The 17,591-nt window shown below is 44.9% G+C and overlaps 1 protein-coding gene across 1 annotated transcript in view; it reads right to left on the bottom strand.

Annotated features, from left to right (window-relative positions):
* celsr3 (cadherin, EGF LAG seven-pass G-type receptor 3) overlaps window positions 1–9,962 on the bottom strand; it is a 101,282-nt gene extending 91,320 nt beyond the window's left edge. The window contains exon 1 of the mRNA XM_035159499.2: window positions 4,415–9,962. Within this exon, the coding sequence (XP_035015390.2) occupies window positions 4,415–9,962 (5,548 nt within the window). The remainder of the gene's footprint in view (window positions 1–4,414) is intronic.
* Between the last annotated feature and the right edge of the window lie 7,629 nt (window positions 9,963–17,591).

The following is a 17,591-nucleotide window of genomic DNA, read 5'->3' on the forward strand; positions in this document are numbered from 1 at the left end:
CTGATGTTGTTGGGGGTGCCAAACTAAAATTACTTTTTTTTCATGACTTAACTCAACCAGCTGACCCTAAAGCCAGCGTCATGTGTGTTTATGTGTGTGTGCTTTAACTCCTGGCAACACACTCTATGCTCCATAAATATGGGTATTATCCTGAGAATCAATAGCCTGGAACTAAAAGTACCACAGAGAGAACAGAGAGAAAGAAGAGATGGAGAGTAGCAGAGAGGATGGGAAATGGGAGACAAAGAGAGGAAGCAAGGGAAGAAAATGTGAAAGAGTGAGGAAGCAAGAAAGCAAGAGAGGCAGACAATAAGGAAGAGCAGAGTCCCAGCACTCTCTGGCATGCATAGATATTATTCATTGAACAGACATGAATACACTCTCAAGTGCAATGCTTTGAACCACCTGAGAGTGCACACACACAAACACACACAAACATTTATGAACACACATGACACAAGACTATGTGCAAGCACAAATCATGCACAGAGAAAATCTTTCTGCTACAAGGAAGTATTGTTCAAACACACACATACAAGTCAGACGTGTGCACGTCTGCAGAAACACACACAAATACACAACACACTCGTGAATTCATACAGACACAAATAAGGAGAGAAGAAACCAGGAGAGGGGAAAGAAGGAAGGAGGAGCAGGGTTGAAAGGAACAGGCCATGGAAGAGAAACAGCCCATGAGAGTTATGTGAGGAATACAGGGAAGTACCATGTGAAGGGAAAGAGTTTAGGCAGAGAAGAATGGATTACTGAGTGTGGACGGAGGGAAAAGGAGGAGAAAAAGAAAGAGGAAACATCATATGACTAAATAATATACAGTGGCATGAGGTGAAGAGAAAGAAGGAGAAGGGGGAAAAAAAGAGGAAGGCAGATGGGAATATAGAAGAAATGGAAAGCAGGATGAGGAAAAAGAAGAGAGAGAAATTCGAGGAATAAAAGAGAAATATTAATACAGCCATCCATCCGAGCATCCACAGACGGGTGGGATAAAGGAGAGGAAGAAAGTGATGGTTAGAGGAGGGACGAGTAGTCCCAGATAACACACAGCACACAATGAAAGTGACAGCAGTGCTCCGAGCCTGACTCTGGCTGACTGTTGTTTCATTATAATCTCATAACTGTCAAATCCTGGAGCAGAGGAGAGAGAGAGGAGGGGGAACGAGCGAGCGGTCGAGGGAGAGAGAGAGACACAGAGAGAGAGGAGGGAAGGAGAGGGTGAGAGAGAGAGAGAGGCTAAGAGTAAGAGTGAGAAAGGTGACAAAGTGGCACACGCAAAGATACATACATACAGTTCAATGTGTGCACTCACACACTCACACAAACATGCACACACACATGCACACGTACTCACTCACTCTCTTATTCACTCGCTCACTCACACAGTTTTTATTCTGGAAAAGGTCTTAAAGAGGAAACAAAAACAAGTAATACATTGTCCTAGCGTTTGTTAAGTTGATGAACTCAGATTTTCTCAAAACTGTTTCTCAAAACCTGTCTTTAGAATAAAGTAGATTCCCCTGTAGAAATAAGTGCACAGGTTGTGTTGATGTTGGACTGGAGTTTAAATTATGAATTTCATGTGCTTCTATTGTTCAGGCTTGTGGACTTTGGCTTTTAAGCCCCTCTTCCTACGGCCCAACTCCCAGGCTCACCCCTTTCCTTCCAATCCCCTTACCCTTTACCTTTCACCCAAAAACAAACCTTTCACCCCCACCTGTCCTATGTACATGTTATTCAATGCAAAAAAGTAAATAATGTAAATAATTCTTATCATATTATTTCATTATTTATAATTTCATATCCTTTTCTAACGTTGAATAAATTGAATAAATATAATTACGCATTACACAAGCCTGTGTCTGTCTGAATAAAGATACAGGATTCATGGCTCTGATCAATTACTAAGGAGTTGGTTTGGTTCTTACTATATTGTTTCTATATTTCTTATTATTTTATTGTTTCCACCCCTGTATGTGTGTGTGTGTATGTGTGTGTGTATGTGTGTGTATAATCAGACAACATCTTGATATTGGTGTCTATGTAAATATTTGTCTTTGTCACTTACTCACTAACTTATTCATTTACTTATTTGGTAAACTGACTTCACTCACTTGATGGGTACCTCACCGACTCCATTCGCTCGCTTGTTCCCTCCCTCCCTCCCTCCCACTGACTCCCTCACTCACTTACTCCCTCCTTCACTCACTCCCTCACTCAGTGTAAATAGGGTAGCAGGTCACACACAGTCCCATGCCAGCTCTCATCCATTACAGCTTCCTGACAGAATACAAGCCGCACTAACCACGCCTTCAAAGCAACAATGCTGCTCTCGTTTTTTTTTTTCTTTTCCCTTATTTGTCTTCTAAAGCTTTGATCATTGACAGCAAAGAGGTCTGTGGAGCTTTTAAGAAGCCTTTATCCTAAAGCTGAAGCCTGGAAATGCAAATAAATAAGCAGCAACATACATCTAAAAAAATAAATTAGAATAGAATTCATTCCAAAATGTCAAGGTACTGTTTTTTAAATAAACATAGGCCTACTCATTGGATGGGGGAAAAAAGAGATATGACTATTTCCTTGTGTTGTTGACATAGTCTCAAAACAACTTGTAATATGAATTTAACATTGAGCCAAGAAATTATTTTAATTAATTATTCAGTAATTACTCAGTGTATGACATGAACAGCACAACAGCTCGTCATTATGCTGTTGAAGCTTGCCAGTTAAGATAAGATGAAGGATCCTGTGAAACTTGAATTTTCGGGGTAAAATGACATTTTTCCTGGAAAATCAAACTGTGTTCCTCTCCATAATGTGCCATGAGTTTACACTGTCCCATTTCATTAGGAAATATATCACATTTGCAAACTAGAAGGGCACTCGGAGAGCACATACATCTGCCAGGGCTGAATGGCCACTTTATCATAATATTGCATATACGTGTATTGAGATCAGATTCAACTGGATCATTATTTGGAACCGTACCAAATTTCCCCTGTTCATTGATATTATCACCCCACACACGCTTGATTTGTTTCATAAAGATCTCTGCATTATTTCTTGACAAGTGATCTAAGATTTTGAAAAATGGCCTTTCACAAAGTTAAAGAAAGGGAAAAGATATTCCTGAATCCATCCCCTTAATCAAATCTGCTCCAAAAGTGAATAGGTTGTTCATTAGCTTATACTACAACCTTTCAACAAGTTTCAAGTTCAGTGGTTTTTGTGTAATCCTGCTGACAAACAGTAATGAAAACATTACCTCCTTGGCAGAGGTAATAATGGTTGCTTATCTCTCTTGTTACTGCTGTTTAGTAGCATTGATATTGAATATTACCTGTTGTGTACAAACAGTAACTGAGATTATTTGAGGTTTGCATCGGTAAGGACTTAGTTTAGATTTTAAATCACTTTTGATGGGGTTAGAAAATATACGTTTTACTTATGGTTAAGAATAAATACATCACAGAGGTACTGATATAATCGAATGAAACATCTAACAGCCCGTGACAGCAGATATCTCAGAACGAACTGTATCCCTCCTTGTTTCTCAATTTAATATGTATTTCTTGAACAATCCTTAATACTTTAGGCAACTTGGCCTGCACTTCACTCAGATCATCTATCAATCAATCAATGTGACTGGTACTGGTACTGGTACATCAGCATATCTCATAAACTGGCATCATGCTGAATGATAATTTGATTTAGAAAAATATTACTAATTACCCTGACTTATCTCACAGTGCCTTCAAACTGAAACATGTATTAAATCTGTTTCTTCCCCTTACACATTTCCTCCCTCCTCTCTACTGTCATTCTTCTCACACAAACATCCACATTCACACACTAAGCATTACCCTTTTTCTTTTCCTCATCCTTTTTTCATACACTCCTCACCTTTTCTGTGCTTTAAGACGCCAAGTCACCAATAACATAAATCTCCCAATTTTTTTTTCACGTGCTTCCAAGTGAATCTCACGTAAGTAACAGGTCTGTCACTCTCACAGTCACATGCTCACACTCCCATGAGCTCCTTACAGGACTGTGCAGGTAGTAGATTTACTACACACAGGTAACTAATCCAATATTCTTCCTCTCTCTCCCTCCCCTCATTAAATCGGCTTTCTCTCACACACACAATCTGCAGAATATGTTTCAAATTTTAAAAAAGTCAAGAGAAAGAGACAAAAAAAGAAAAGGCAGAAGCAAAGCCCACAACTCAACCAAATATCATCCAGCCTTATCACTCTCCTTTCTCACTCACAAACAAACCTGTAGAGTCAGAGTCCTTATCTTCACAGTATTTGTTACAGTCAATAAAGCTACAGGTGAATCTAAACTGACTACACACACACACACACACACCCTCTCATTTTTCCCCTCCATGGTCTCTTACCCGTGACGGTGATCAGCATGGGTGCCACCAGAGGTCTGTTGTTATCCAGTTTTCGGCTCAGTCGGATCTCTCCACTGGTGTGATTCAGGAGCAGCAGGTGAAGCTCGTTCCCCCTGTCGATGGTGTAGTACAGCCTGTCTGACACATCAGGGTCGTGGGCGGGTACCCTCCCAATCACCCCGCTGGGGAAACTGTTGGACCGGTTGGACACGAAGTTGTTGAAAATGATTTGAAAGTCCTGTAGCGTGGGCTCGTTGTCGTTCTGGTCCAACAATCGGATCCGTACAGTGGCCCTGCTGACTAGAGGTGCTGAGGTGGCCTGGACCACGATGACATACTCATTGCGGGCCTCGTAGTCGAGATCAATGAGTGAAGTGAGCTCCCCAGAAAAGATGTCCATCTGGAAGATTTCAGGGATGTTACCCTCCACAATCTGGTACATGATCTGAGCGTGTGCGCCCTCGTCCGGGTCAGTGGCTGTGATCTGGGCCACCACAGAGCCCACTGCACTGTTCTCCTTCACTAGAACTTCAAAGTCATCAGCTGGGAAAACAGGGGCATTGTCGTTCACATCCAGAATTGTTACCTGGATGTGGACAGGCGTCCGCTGAGGTGGAATGCCGCGATCTACAGCATAGGCGGTGAGTTCATAGAATGGCACACTCTCACGGTCCAAACGCCTGACAGATCGCACGATCCCAGAAGTGGGTTCAATGGTGAAATCTCCATCACCGTCCTCGCCGTTTTGGAAGGTGTACTGAACACGTCCATTAGCGTGTGCGTCGCGGTCAGTGGCTGAGATTTGGAGGACACTGGTGAAAGGAGGGGCATCCTCGCTCACTGTTCCCTGATACCGGGGGCTGAGGAACTGAGGTGAGTTGTCATTCACATCATTGACATTCACCTCCACGTATGTAGTGTCAGATTTCTGTGGTATGCCATTGTCTTTAGCTGTTATGGCCAAAGTGTAGGTCATCTGGTCCTCATAATCGAGCTCTGCCTGGAGTGTTATGGCCCCTGTGGATGGGTCAATTCGGAATTGCGGGATATTATCCTCAAGAAAGTATGTAATTCGAGCATTTTCACCAACATCATCATCCGTGGCGCTGATCACAACCACAGTGCTTCCAGGTGGCCGGTCCTCATTCACACTAACAGAGTAGTGGGCGCTCTGGAATACAGGCCGATGTGTATTGGCATCTGTGATGTTGATGTGCACTTGACAGGTGTCGTGCAGCGTGCGGTCTGAGGCGGTGACTGTCAGAACATAACGCCGCTCCTGTTTGTAGTCCAGCGGGAGGGCTAAAGTGAGAAGTCCAGACCCTCCCGCTGTACTGATGGCAAAGCGGTTTCTGGTGTTTCCTCCTGTTATCTGATAAGTCACTGCACTGTTGACATCACGGTCCACAGCTGTGACTATCCCTACACTGGTACCAACCACAGCATCCTCATTCAGACGGGAATAGTACTCCTTCTGGACGAACTCAGGGCGGTTGTCGTTAACATCCATCACTGTGATTGTAACGCTTGCTGTAGCAGAAAGAGGTGGCATGCCATAATCCCTGGCCTCTACGCCAAAGAAATAGTGCTCTACAGATTCTCGGTCGAGGATGGAGCTGACAGTTACCCAGCCTGTTGCAGCGTTGATCGTGAATGGTGTGTCAGAGCTGGTGCCAGTTAACCTGTACTCCAGACGGGCGTTATCAGCAGAATCTGTATCGATGGCCTGGATGTGGAGGATAGAACTACCAACTGGGGCGCTCTCGAGCACAGACGCCTGGAATGGTGTGGAAACAAAGATTGGGGGGTTGTCATTGACATCTGTCACCTGTACACTCACAATCCCAGTGTTGTTTGAGAGAGGTGGCCGGCCATTGTCCTGTGCACGGACACGCAGGGTATACTCCCGTTCAGACTCGTAGTCTAGTGGTGCCACCACCTGGATCTCACCGGTGACACTGTCAATGGAAAACTGGCCACGACTGTTACCGCTGATGATATTATAGTGAACAGCAGCGTTACTGTCCTTGTCACGGTCTGTAGCACTCACACGGAGGATCTCAGTGTGAGGCCTCATATCCTCTTTCACTGCCACCACATAGCGCTTTTCACTGAACTGTGGCACATTGTCATTTTCATCCAGCACGGTGATGAAAACTTTGACGTTGGCGGAGCGTGGGCCCGGGTCCTTCCCTTGGTCGCTGGCCTCCACCTGGAGAGTGTAGTGCTCATTTGTTTCCCGGTCCACTGCCCCACGGGTTGTGATGAGGCCAGAGCGTGGGTCAATCTCAAAGGCCGATCGTGCTATTACAACCTTGTCACCAACAAACCGGTAACGAATATTGGCATTGGATGGGGAGTCTGAATCTGTTGCTCGAAGCTGTAAGATGGGATAGTCTTCCTCTACATTCTCCCTGATTGTCTCCCTGTACTCTGTCTGTTCAAATATAGGAGCATGGTCATTCCGGTCTGAAACGGTAATGGCCACCATTGTGGTGCCAGAAAGGCGAGGGGAGCCATAATCAGTCCCTGTGACCCGGAAGTAATGCAGATCCATGTGTTCTCTGTCAAGAATCTGAGTGGTGGTGATGAGACCTGTGTCTGGGTGGATGTGGAAATAGTCAGACGAGCGACTGTTCATCAGCGGGGCAATTGTGTAGCTCACTCTGCCTGCATCTCCTGGATCTTGGTCTAAGGCGGACATGACAATGACTGAGGTGCCGGGTGGCTGGTTCTCAGCCACTTGTACTTGGTAGTTATACAGGGAGAAATGGGGGTGTCTGTTGGCTGCGCGTCGAGACCGAGGCCACGGCATCAGCATCTTTCTCTGCCTGTCTCCCTGCGAGGTTTCATCATCTGCTATTATTATCAGCCGTTCCAGACTCCTCTCTCCCCTTGAGCTGTGCCTCCCTTCATCCTCTTCCTCCCTCTCCACCTCTCCCCCTGCGTGGCTTTCATCCGCCTGGCTCTCTTTCTTCTCTCTTTCCCTATCTGGCTGTGTGATGCCGGTGGTGCTACTGCCCCTACCCTGACCCTTCCCTTCCTCTGCCTCTCTCTCCTCTGCCTGGCTTGCCTTTGTTATTCCTCTCTCCCAACCCTCCTCCTCCTCTCCCCCTGGATCTCTCCCTCCCATCAGCCGCGCCTCTCTCTCGCCCTCCCCCACCTGTAATTTTCCTCCCCCAGTAGCAGCAGCAACAGCAGCGGACCCCTCTGAGCCCTCTCCCTCCCACTCTCCGTCCCTCTCCCCCTCGGCCCCCATCTGCTGCCTATCTGACTGTCTGACACTTCCAAGCTCTAATGGCACTTGCTTACCGGATTTTAATTGCACATGTGCACGGTCCTTGGATGAACAGTCGGTTGAGAGGCTGTCGGGGCACCCTGTTTGGACCCTCTCCCACGGGTCCTGCTGCTGTGCTTGACCATCCCATTGTAAGGTTTCCATTTCGGATTCAAGATTGTTTCTTTCTATCTCTTCGTTGTTGTTGTTGTTGTTGTTGCTGTTGAATTTGCTCCAGAGAAACACCCGCACAGAGTCTAAGGGAGCTGTCCAATGTGCTGAAATCATGTTCTCCGCAGGCAGGGGATGAGGTTGACTTTGAGAGTCATTGTGCCATGTGGTCAGATTTGCTTTCGTGAGAAGACGTGGCTTGATTGCAGCTGCAGAGCGAGACGTGGCTGACACAGCACTTGGAGATTTAATGGAAAACTCAGCAGGCGAGAAAAAGCCTGAGTCACCGGCAGGCTCTGTCTCAGAAGTTGCTGTCACTGTTTCAGCAGACAGGTGAAGCGGTTGGGATAGTTTTGCACTTTCTGTATAATCATGAGTGGGTGTATTGGGAACAGGGACAGGGTATTTTGATGCAATATCCGGATATTGGCTGTTCGTCTCGGTGATGCTGCTGGGGGTAAATTGGATGGGGAGATTCCTTTGAGCTATGCCTCCCTCTGGGACCATAAACTCTGCTAAATATCCATCCCCCATTTCTATTCTGTCCAAACAAATGCTGCAACCACCGGGAAAGCCCCTGCTCTCTCCCTGGGTTTGGCTGCCCTGCCCTCTTTCTGGTGCTGATTTCCCATGCCGAGGCTCATTATCAGCCCTACATAGGTTTGGGGGAAAAATTGGAAAAGCCAAATCATTACAGGGATAATTAGATAAATGAATCTGTTTGTTGCCTCGGTTCATCCCCCCTCCACCCATCCCCTCTTTCTTATCGTCCCTCCCCTCATCCCTAATAGTGGCATATTTATATCCAGCTTTTGCATCATGGAGAGGGGGCCCACAACCTTCTAGGTGTCCCCTGGAACCGGGGTTAATCACTGTTCTACACCTGTTCTTCTCCTCCTCATCTCCCCCACTTCTCACCTCCTTATCCCTCATGCACCCAGTCAAACAGCTATCATCCCCCCCCTCTCTGTCGCTGCTGGGATCGATAACATTGTGCCTACCCAAATGAGAACAATTACTGGCCCTGCTGTCCACGCTGGCTGAGCCCCCATCATCAGCCTTGTTGTTGTTGCCCTTCCTGTAACCTGGATATGGCTCAGTTTCCTGTGTGCAGCCGGTCTGAGAGGAATCACAAGCTGGAAAATGACACACGTGGTCCAAATGTGATCTCCGATTACGGTCTGAATCCTTGGTGAAACGGGGGTTACATGTAAAGGTGTAGTTTGAAGCCTCAGCATGTGGCGAGCTGTATCCAGAAAGAGCATGAATGCAACAAGAGCAACTGGTTGATGGGGGGCCAGGTGAGGGGTTGTCGGCAGAGAGGGGCAGTGAGGACCGGTGGTGGTGCTCACGTGTCGGGGACCAGCATGTACCAAAGATCCTCCTCACCTCAGGAGCCCTCTCCGACCACTCTCCCCATCTCCCCCCGCCACTTCCGGGTGCCCCGCGCAGGCCAGAGGCGCGCACAAAGGCTCCTGCGGCGCCACGCTTAGCGAGGTGTGGCCTCGACGCCGGCCACCGTTGCGCACACGCTCTAGTCCTTTGTACTGCCCGTTTTTTGCCGCTCAGAACCGGCGACGAGGTGGAAGCAGGTGAAGCGAGAGGGGAAACAACGCCCTTCCTCCCCATCCTCCCTCTCTCCACTCCCTCCCCTGAGCCGACGCCATCTGAGCCACCTGGGTGGGGAGGAGGAGGTGGCGGTGGTGGTGGTGGTGCTGATGCCGGTGGACCGTCTCCACTCCCCCAAACCGTCCCGACACGTTTCAGTCTCTCCTTCCTCGCCCCATCATCCCGGTGATATCCTGCCGGCGTCTCTCCTGCGCGCTGCGCTCCAGAGCATCCCTCAGTCCGCTCTACGGTGCACCTGCGCGGGCGGAGATCCCAGCTGCCCCTCGGCGTCCCCCTTGCTCCCTCGCACCGCTGTTGCTCCTGGCTGACTTTACCGGCGTCTCGGTAGCACAGGCCGGGGGTCCATGGGTTGGAAGCCCCTCCTGTGTTCCCCGTCCCCGGGGTGAGGGCGAACAAAGGGCCGAGAAGAAGCAGGTGGAGTGCCAGAGACGAGAGCAGCAGCGGGGTGAAGCCCGGTAGCGGTGCAGCCATTTAGTCTCTTCCTTTCTCTGTCTCTCTCCTCCTTTCTCCTTCTTCCACCTCTGCCTATTCTCTTTTTCCTTCTCGCCTTCCCTTCTTTCCCGTCACTTCTCTCTTCTCTCTCTCTCCCGCCGGCACCGCCCGACACCTTCCCCCAGGCTCCCCCGTCTCTCCGTCGGCCTGGAGAGTTGGCATCTACCCGCTGTGGTCCGTGGAGCTGGAGGTCTGAGCGTTAGGAGCGGGGCGGCAGCAGCAGCATCTCTCCTCCCGTTCATTCACATCCAACATGGCTCACACACTCACTCTGACTGGCTGGCTCACACACTATCCTTCAGTGTGTGTGTGTGTGTGTGTGTGAGAGAGAGAGAGAGCGAGTGTGTGTGTCTGTTATGTGTGTGCGCTCCGCAGCACAGCCCGGTGGTACAGGCTACTATCCATCCACACACACACAATCACACTCTCCTCCTCTCTCCTTTTTTCACCCCTCCCCCTATTGCTTCCATCTCCTCTCTCTCTCTCTCTCTCTCTCTCTCTCTCTCTCTCTCTCTCTCTCTCTCTCTCTCTCTCTCTCTCTCTCTCTCTCTCTCTCTCTCTCTCTCTCTCTCATTATGGGTGGCTCCGGTGCACAGGGCTGTTACGCAGCACCCGCGGCGGCAGCCATATCCACAACTGGAAGAGGAACTGGAGGAAGGGTGGGGGGGGTAGCCTGTATCTTACAAAATCACAGCGTCATCACCATATCATCTGAATAACCATCACTTCAAACAGCCCCGCAGGTTTGTCACCCCTCATGAGGGTTATACACACAAACAGCACTGCTGCTGATTCCTAGAAATGACACCACACATGTACCATTTGGAAGAAAATGAAATGATCCAGAAGTGGGATATGGGAGAAATGCAACAAAACAAAAAAATTCCTGGAAACTTTTCTCAGAGTCAATTGTGACAAAATATCACAATCTATTATGACAAACTATTTGTTTATTTCTTCTTTTATATACGCTCCAGCTCATCAGCATCACTAAGGGCTATGGATTTACTTGTTATCGTGATATCATCTGATGTCAAGCTGCAGCGTTCATGTTCCAGTCAGTGTGAGGTAAAAGTAAATGACGTCATCTCCCGTAGTATCACCGATGAGTAATTCACACACAGAGAGAGAGAGAGAGAGAGAGAGAGAGAGAGAGAGAGAGAGAGAGAGAGAGAGAGAGATACTTCATCGTAAATAATGTTTTTCTATGGCAGGATAAAATAGCCTATAGGCTTAATAGTTCCATGGGGATTCATATATTTGCTGTAGTAGCCATATAGCATCCCACTAAAATCTATTATAGGATTACTGTGATTCATTTCACTGTAAGGCACATGCGCGCAATCCGGCAATCATCCCAATTTAACACTAATTTGCGCATGGCTAAATGGGAAGATCCATTTCCTGATACTTGTTGCAACAAAAAAAAATTACATTATGCAAAGTAGGCTACAAATTCCCTCCAACATCCTCTCTCGATCTCTTTCTCCTATTCAATACCAATTTATAATGCCGGCTGGGTGGTGCAGTTTTTCTAATGACACGCCTGGAATTGAGAGTGATTTCCTCCCGTGGCTGATGGGTGGAGATACACAACAAGGCGTGTCAGTCGGGGACGCCGCGCATCAGCGCCCGGAGAGCTGAGGAGCGGTAGTCACAGACCGCCGCGTGACCGTGCGCGTGAATGTGCGCATACACCCCCCTCCACATGGGCTCGTGCTTTTCCCTCGGTCTCTGCTGATTGTGTGCGTTTTTGTGCGTGTATGATTTGTATGGCTCCAGGGGAACAAATGTCCTCAGCGATTGAAGGAGGGGGAATCCTCCAGACTGGGAACATCATTTAATTTCTCATTTTCTTTAAAGGGGCTGATTAAGGTTTTCTGTGACTAACTTAAAATGATAGGACCAACCTTAAACTGCAGGGTTAAGGCTAAGGTCAGTGTTTGGAGCAGGGGTGGAGGAGGATCTCTAACATTTCACTTAAGAAAAGGTACAAATAAATAGACAAAATGTTCCACATTTACTTTTCTACTTGAGTAAAAGTAAGTAAGTACTTGCTTTTAATTATACGCACAAAATGAAAAGTAAAAGTACTTGCTTAGTGTTTGCTATTCCCTATAATGCTACTGCATCATTATGGCAGAGTCTTGTGTTTCTTCACCAGTGATGCTGCTGCTGCAGGAGGCGGGGTCTAACTCCCAGCTGTGATTGGGTCAGTGGATCAATCCCCCCCTCTCTAGTGATTCCTTTAAAAAAATATATAAAATGTTATTAAGTAACACAATGCATTGTGAAATGTAGTGGAGCAGACAGATATGTCATGGAGTAAAAGTGAAAAGTACCTGAAAAAAATCTACTGAAGTGAAGTACACATGAAAAATGTACTTAAGGACAGTTACAAAGTAAATGATACATCCCACCACTGCTTGGGTGTATGTGGGGGGATGATCGCCAAGTATCTAAACCTGACAGGTTCAGAGAGCTGGCATCAAAATATTTCGTTTTTCTTTCTTACCACGCAATGTCTAATTTAACAAATAATTTTGGTGGCATTTTTCACGACATTCTTTTATTTTGCTTTAACTAAAGTAATGAACATACCACAACATTGTTGGGAAATTGTTGCTAGAAACTGTTTGAATTGAATGTTTGTTTTTGCTGGACGGTTCAGTGTAGGTTGCTGCTCACTCAAATGTCCTTTGATCCATCTTGCTGCCCAAATATCAAAGACCACAGTGAACACGAGACTATTGTTGCCTTTGCTTCAGTTTGGATGTGAAATTAAAACTGTCTCATAAAATGAAAAAAAATGTTGCGACCAACAGCTTTTAAAAATGAGTTGTGTGAAAATATGTATGTGCGTGTGTGTCCCAGTCAGTTTGGATCCCTGCCTCTCTCTCTTTTTCTCAGAGCTGCTAAACACTTGGATCACAGAGCAACACGGGTTTCCAAAACGCATATCCTATTTCTCCAAATAAGATTTGAATGAGCAGTAAAAAAGACGCGCTCCCTCCCTCCCCTCTCTGGTTCTCAGTTGTCTCCCTCCAGCCATCATGCCCTGTCACCAGGATCCGCAGCAGATTTACTGTGTCGGCTCCTTACGCCTGCGCTCAGTCGGTGTGATCACTGTGGAATGTAGGTTGTTGTGTGACGCAGGCTGGCAGCGTTAACAGGATTTGGGATGGGGTGCGTGTCGGGGGAAGCACGAGGGATGTCTAGACAAGTAGTGATGCAGCAGCGTAAGAGACAGTGTGACAGGTATTATTCAAGATTTCCCAGTCAGCAGTAATGGTTTAGATGTACTGATGCTCTTTTCCGCTTAGAAGGATCTTTTTCTTTGCCACCCAGATGTGAGAGGTCAAAGTGTCTCCGTGCAGCAGAGGACGTCACTGGAGCAGGATGTTTTCTGCTGGCTCCCACGGACGCTTTGATTTTCTTCTTGCTGCTCGGCCCCACTGAAACCCCTGAAACCCAAATTGAAATAGTATATTGTTACAATGCTCCTCATTGGGAAATTAACACACTAAGGCTATTATAGTTTCAGTTTCAGTGATTATACCAGTCACCAGTAATTAAATGCCATTGTTAATATCCTCCCCTCTTCAGTTACGCAAAAGCTGCAATATATATACTTCCCATGTTTAGTTGTTGAATGGGCATATTAGTTTATTGTTTGTGGGTTTGCCAGATTAATTTCCTGTTAATTGTTCTCTCCACCACCAGTTAATAGCTGATTAGTGATCCTCTAACACAACCAAGTTTAGTTTTATTCTTCAAATTTGCAAATAACGCTCCCTTTGCCTGGTCGTAAAAACACATTATATTTAGGGATGTTAATCCAAAAGGAGATGGGGTGCTGGTCACGTTTTTCACATTCTCATGTTATTAGAGTTTCCATTCGATATAATTAACCGTCCATCTTCCAGAATAGGAATCAAAATTACTCCATGCCAGATATTTTCTTTTCTTTTTTTGGTTTCACGGCTCAACTTAACACACAAGGACAGTGCACTGCATTCTCTAACTTGTTTTCATTAAAGTCTTTGATATTTGGGCAGCAGCTCAAAGGAAATTTGGTCCAGGAAAAATACACAGTTGAATTATTTTTAACAATTATTTCCCACCCATGTTATTATTATATTTTATCCATGCATACAATTGTTTATTTTATGGTTGACACAACTCTTCTCAAACTGAGAAGAATTTACTCTCTGAGGTGGGAAATATTGTTTTAACTTAGATTTTGTTTAGCTGAAACCTGACACAAGCATTGATGATCAAAGTTGTTTGTTGTAAGCACTGAGTAAACTGAGAATCTCAGTTCTTCTAAGGCTTAAGAGGATATATTTGGAATAGAGTACGTAACATTACAGAATAAATTCATACTTTGATGGAATAAATACTGTATACACAATAGTTCTAAACAACAATACTAACTGGACACGCACATACACACACACACACAGCATAACAGGAGGGGATTACACAGCATATCTCACAAAAATATTCCCAATCCACATTGCAAAGTATGGAAACTGGTTTAATCCTCGTACGCCCTTGAAAGTCTTTGAGGTATTAATAGGCTCCGGTCTATCAGGACGAGACAGCAGTGAGTGCACCAGGGGAACATTTCTGGCATGAAGTAATTTTGATTCCTACTCTGGAAGATGGACGTTTAATTACACAGAATGGAATAACGTGCGGATGTGAAAACGTGATGAGCACCCCCGCTCCTTTTGGATTTTTCTTTCCCAAAATTAAGTGTGTTTTCATTTCCAAGTAAAGGGAGTTTCATCTGTAAATTTGAAGAATAAAAGAAACCTTGGTTGTGTTAGAAGATCAGCGTGGGCTATTCTACTATTAACTGCTAGTAGACAGAGAAATAAAGAGAAAATAATCTGGCAAACCCACAAACAATAAGCACAGCAACAACTGAACAACACACACATCTACATCCGCAGCTAAGGATGTAAATTGTCAGTGACAACTGACAGTGTCTCAAGGCCTACATATATTTCTTTTGATTGGCATTTTGAAGGACTAGCAGCAGATTACATCACAGACCTTGAGACCTTGAAGAATCCCAAATGTACCCTTGAATTATAAATAGCTCTGCCTGTCAAACCAAATAAAAATCTGATACAAAATCAACTGGGACTGCTTGTCTGTGTTGCTCCAATTAAGTGCGCAACATGATTCAGCATGCCTAATTAAACAGACACAAATAAGTATTAGTAAATAAGTATGGGACCTTTTCATGTTTTTTGTTATTTATTGACAAGAGGCGAATAGGAGTTTAGATTCAGGATAAAACAGCTTCATGTCCAGCTCAATTTTTTATTCCGAGCAATTGGTCAGATTAATTAAGCTGAGTAGGAAGTCTAATAGACAGAGTGTTGAGTGACAGCGGGGAGGGAACGCTGTGCCACTTAGAGCCATTTATTATGGATCAGAGAGGCTGGACAGACTAGACACAAAACAAAACTGACTGACAGTTACTGTAGCATGTGTGGCTCTGACACCAGGGAGAGAGAGAGAGAGAGTGTGTGTGAGAGGAGGAAAGAGACTGGGAAAAGAGGGCAAGTGATGAGTGAGAAGGGGAGTTGGGAGAGGGAGAGGGGTGAGGAAGGAATAGAAAGTCGATCCCCTGTAACTCTTGAAAATTGAAGAACTGCAGTGTGAACTTTTTCTGGCTATAGCAGAGGTTTATTCTCCTCACGCTGACTGCGCCGGGAAGTTACTTAAAAAGTGCATTTTAAACACACAAAATACGAAACAATAAGAAACTAGAATTACCTCCAACAGCGCGCCTTTCAGATTTTTATTTGGATCCACACCAAATTACACACACAAATTAGTCCCTTAAAGATAATCAAGATTCTTGAATTATTCTCTTGTAAATTGATTTAAAAAATTTGAAATTAAATTGATTAATTAATAAATTTTGCAATGTTGAAAATAGTAACTAAAAATTCCTTTGTCCACATCTGCACCAAACCTAAATTGATTTTCTCTTGGTCCATGTCCAATCCTTCCACCGAGTTTCATGGAAATCAATTTTAAATTTTTGCATAATCCTTCTGACAAAGATACAAACACAGAACACTCAGTAGAGCTCAACAGCGACTTACATTCAATGAGGTTGCACCAAATTTCTCACTATTATAGAAATTAATTACCTAAATATGTCCGATTTTTTAATCAAGAACCATGAAGTATTCCACAGGAAATCTGCAATATTAAAGAAAATAAAATCCCTGAATCTGCCCCCTGAACCGGTTCAATGCCAGAATTTAATGGGTTCTTCCCTGACGCATACTGCATCTTTACACCAACTTTCGTGGTAACCCAGTAAGTCCAGTGGTTTTTGCATAATTTTGCTTACAAACAAACCAATCAACAATCAAAATAACCTCCATAACCTCCTCTGTGGAGGTAACCATGAAACAAGAAATAGATTGGATGGTGGATAGTTGATCATTCTTCAACTGTTCCCTCAACACATCACCTCAAACAAATGATGAACAAAAACACCAGCCTGCGTTCTCTTCTGATTGCTTGAAGTTTGTATTATGATCAGGCTCTGCCCTGAAGTGTCACAGCAAACATTCCTGATAATGTCTCTAAGTCCCGATTGGAAAAACTGCTGTGTCACCTTATTATTTCCGAATGTCAACTCGAGTGCCTGTTAACACGCAATTCAAATACTTTATGAAAGTGCAGTCTTAGAAGGGGGAAAGATAAAAGAAACAATAAGTTAAAAAAAGACACAAGCAGAAAGTGATGAAACTGATGAAGAGCTGAAGCATCAAGGCTTGAGTCTGAAAGTAATGCTTTAATAGCAAACATCATCATTGAATCCACATGCCACCTCATTCAGGCCTATGTAATTACATTAGGTGATTTAATCATCTAATTTCACACTATCAAACTCCCATTAACAGATTAAAATGTGACAGGTGTCTATGGTGATGCGGTCTTTGAAGGTGCCGGCCTATTTCACAGCACCATGTCCTTACATAATCCAATTATTTTAGGATGGCTACACATGCTCCTTGTAAGCACATTTGTCAACCTCAACCTGCCACACATGTGTATGTCTATTGTATTCAGTCATCTCTTTGGTATATTTAGAATTTGCCCTACAGCCATGCATTGTACTTCTTGGAGAAGAGAGTGAGAAATATGTATTTAACTCTTCATTTCATTCCAGGTCTATTTTGTCTAACGTATCGGTCGGGACAGGTGTTCGCTCTGCCTGCTCTGCATATAATAACCTGACCGCTTTTACATGTCACCTTAAAGTGGTTGTATTGACTGATCAAACTGACCTTCTAGGTATCTGAAAATGTTTCAGAGGTGCAATATCCAAATGAGATGTTGTTATAAAATCTATTGAGGCTAATCCGCAATATAAACAAAACAAAAACACCATCAGATGATGCAGGTATATGTTGTGTATCTTCTTTTAAATGGTACATGTTGGGTAACTTCTTTTAAATGGTACATGTTGGGTACCCTCTTTAAATTGGTACATGTTCGGAACCTTCTTTTTAGTGGTGATAATGAGTTGGGGACTATTCTTCCTATTCAGCACCATGGACAGCT

Source organism: Hippoglossus stenolepis, chromosome 6 (assembly GCF_022539355.2).
Source record: "Hippoglossus stenolepis isolate QCI-W04-F060 chromosome 6, HSTE1.2, whole genome shotgun sequence".
In the NCBI taxonomy this organism is placed as follows: Eukaryota; Metazoa; Chordata; class Actinopteri; order Pleuronectiformes; family Pleuronectidae; genus Hippoglossus; species Hippoglossus stenolepis.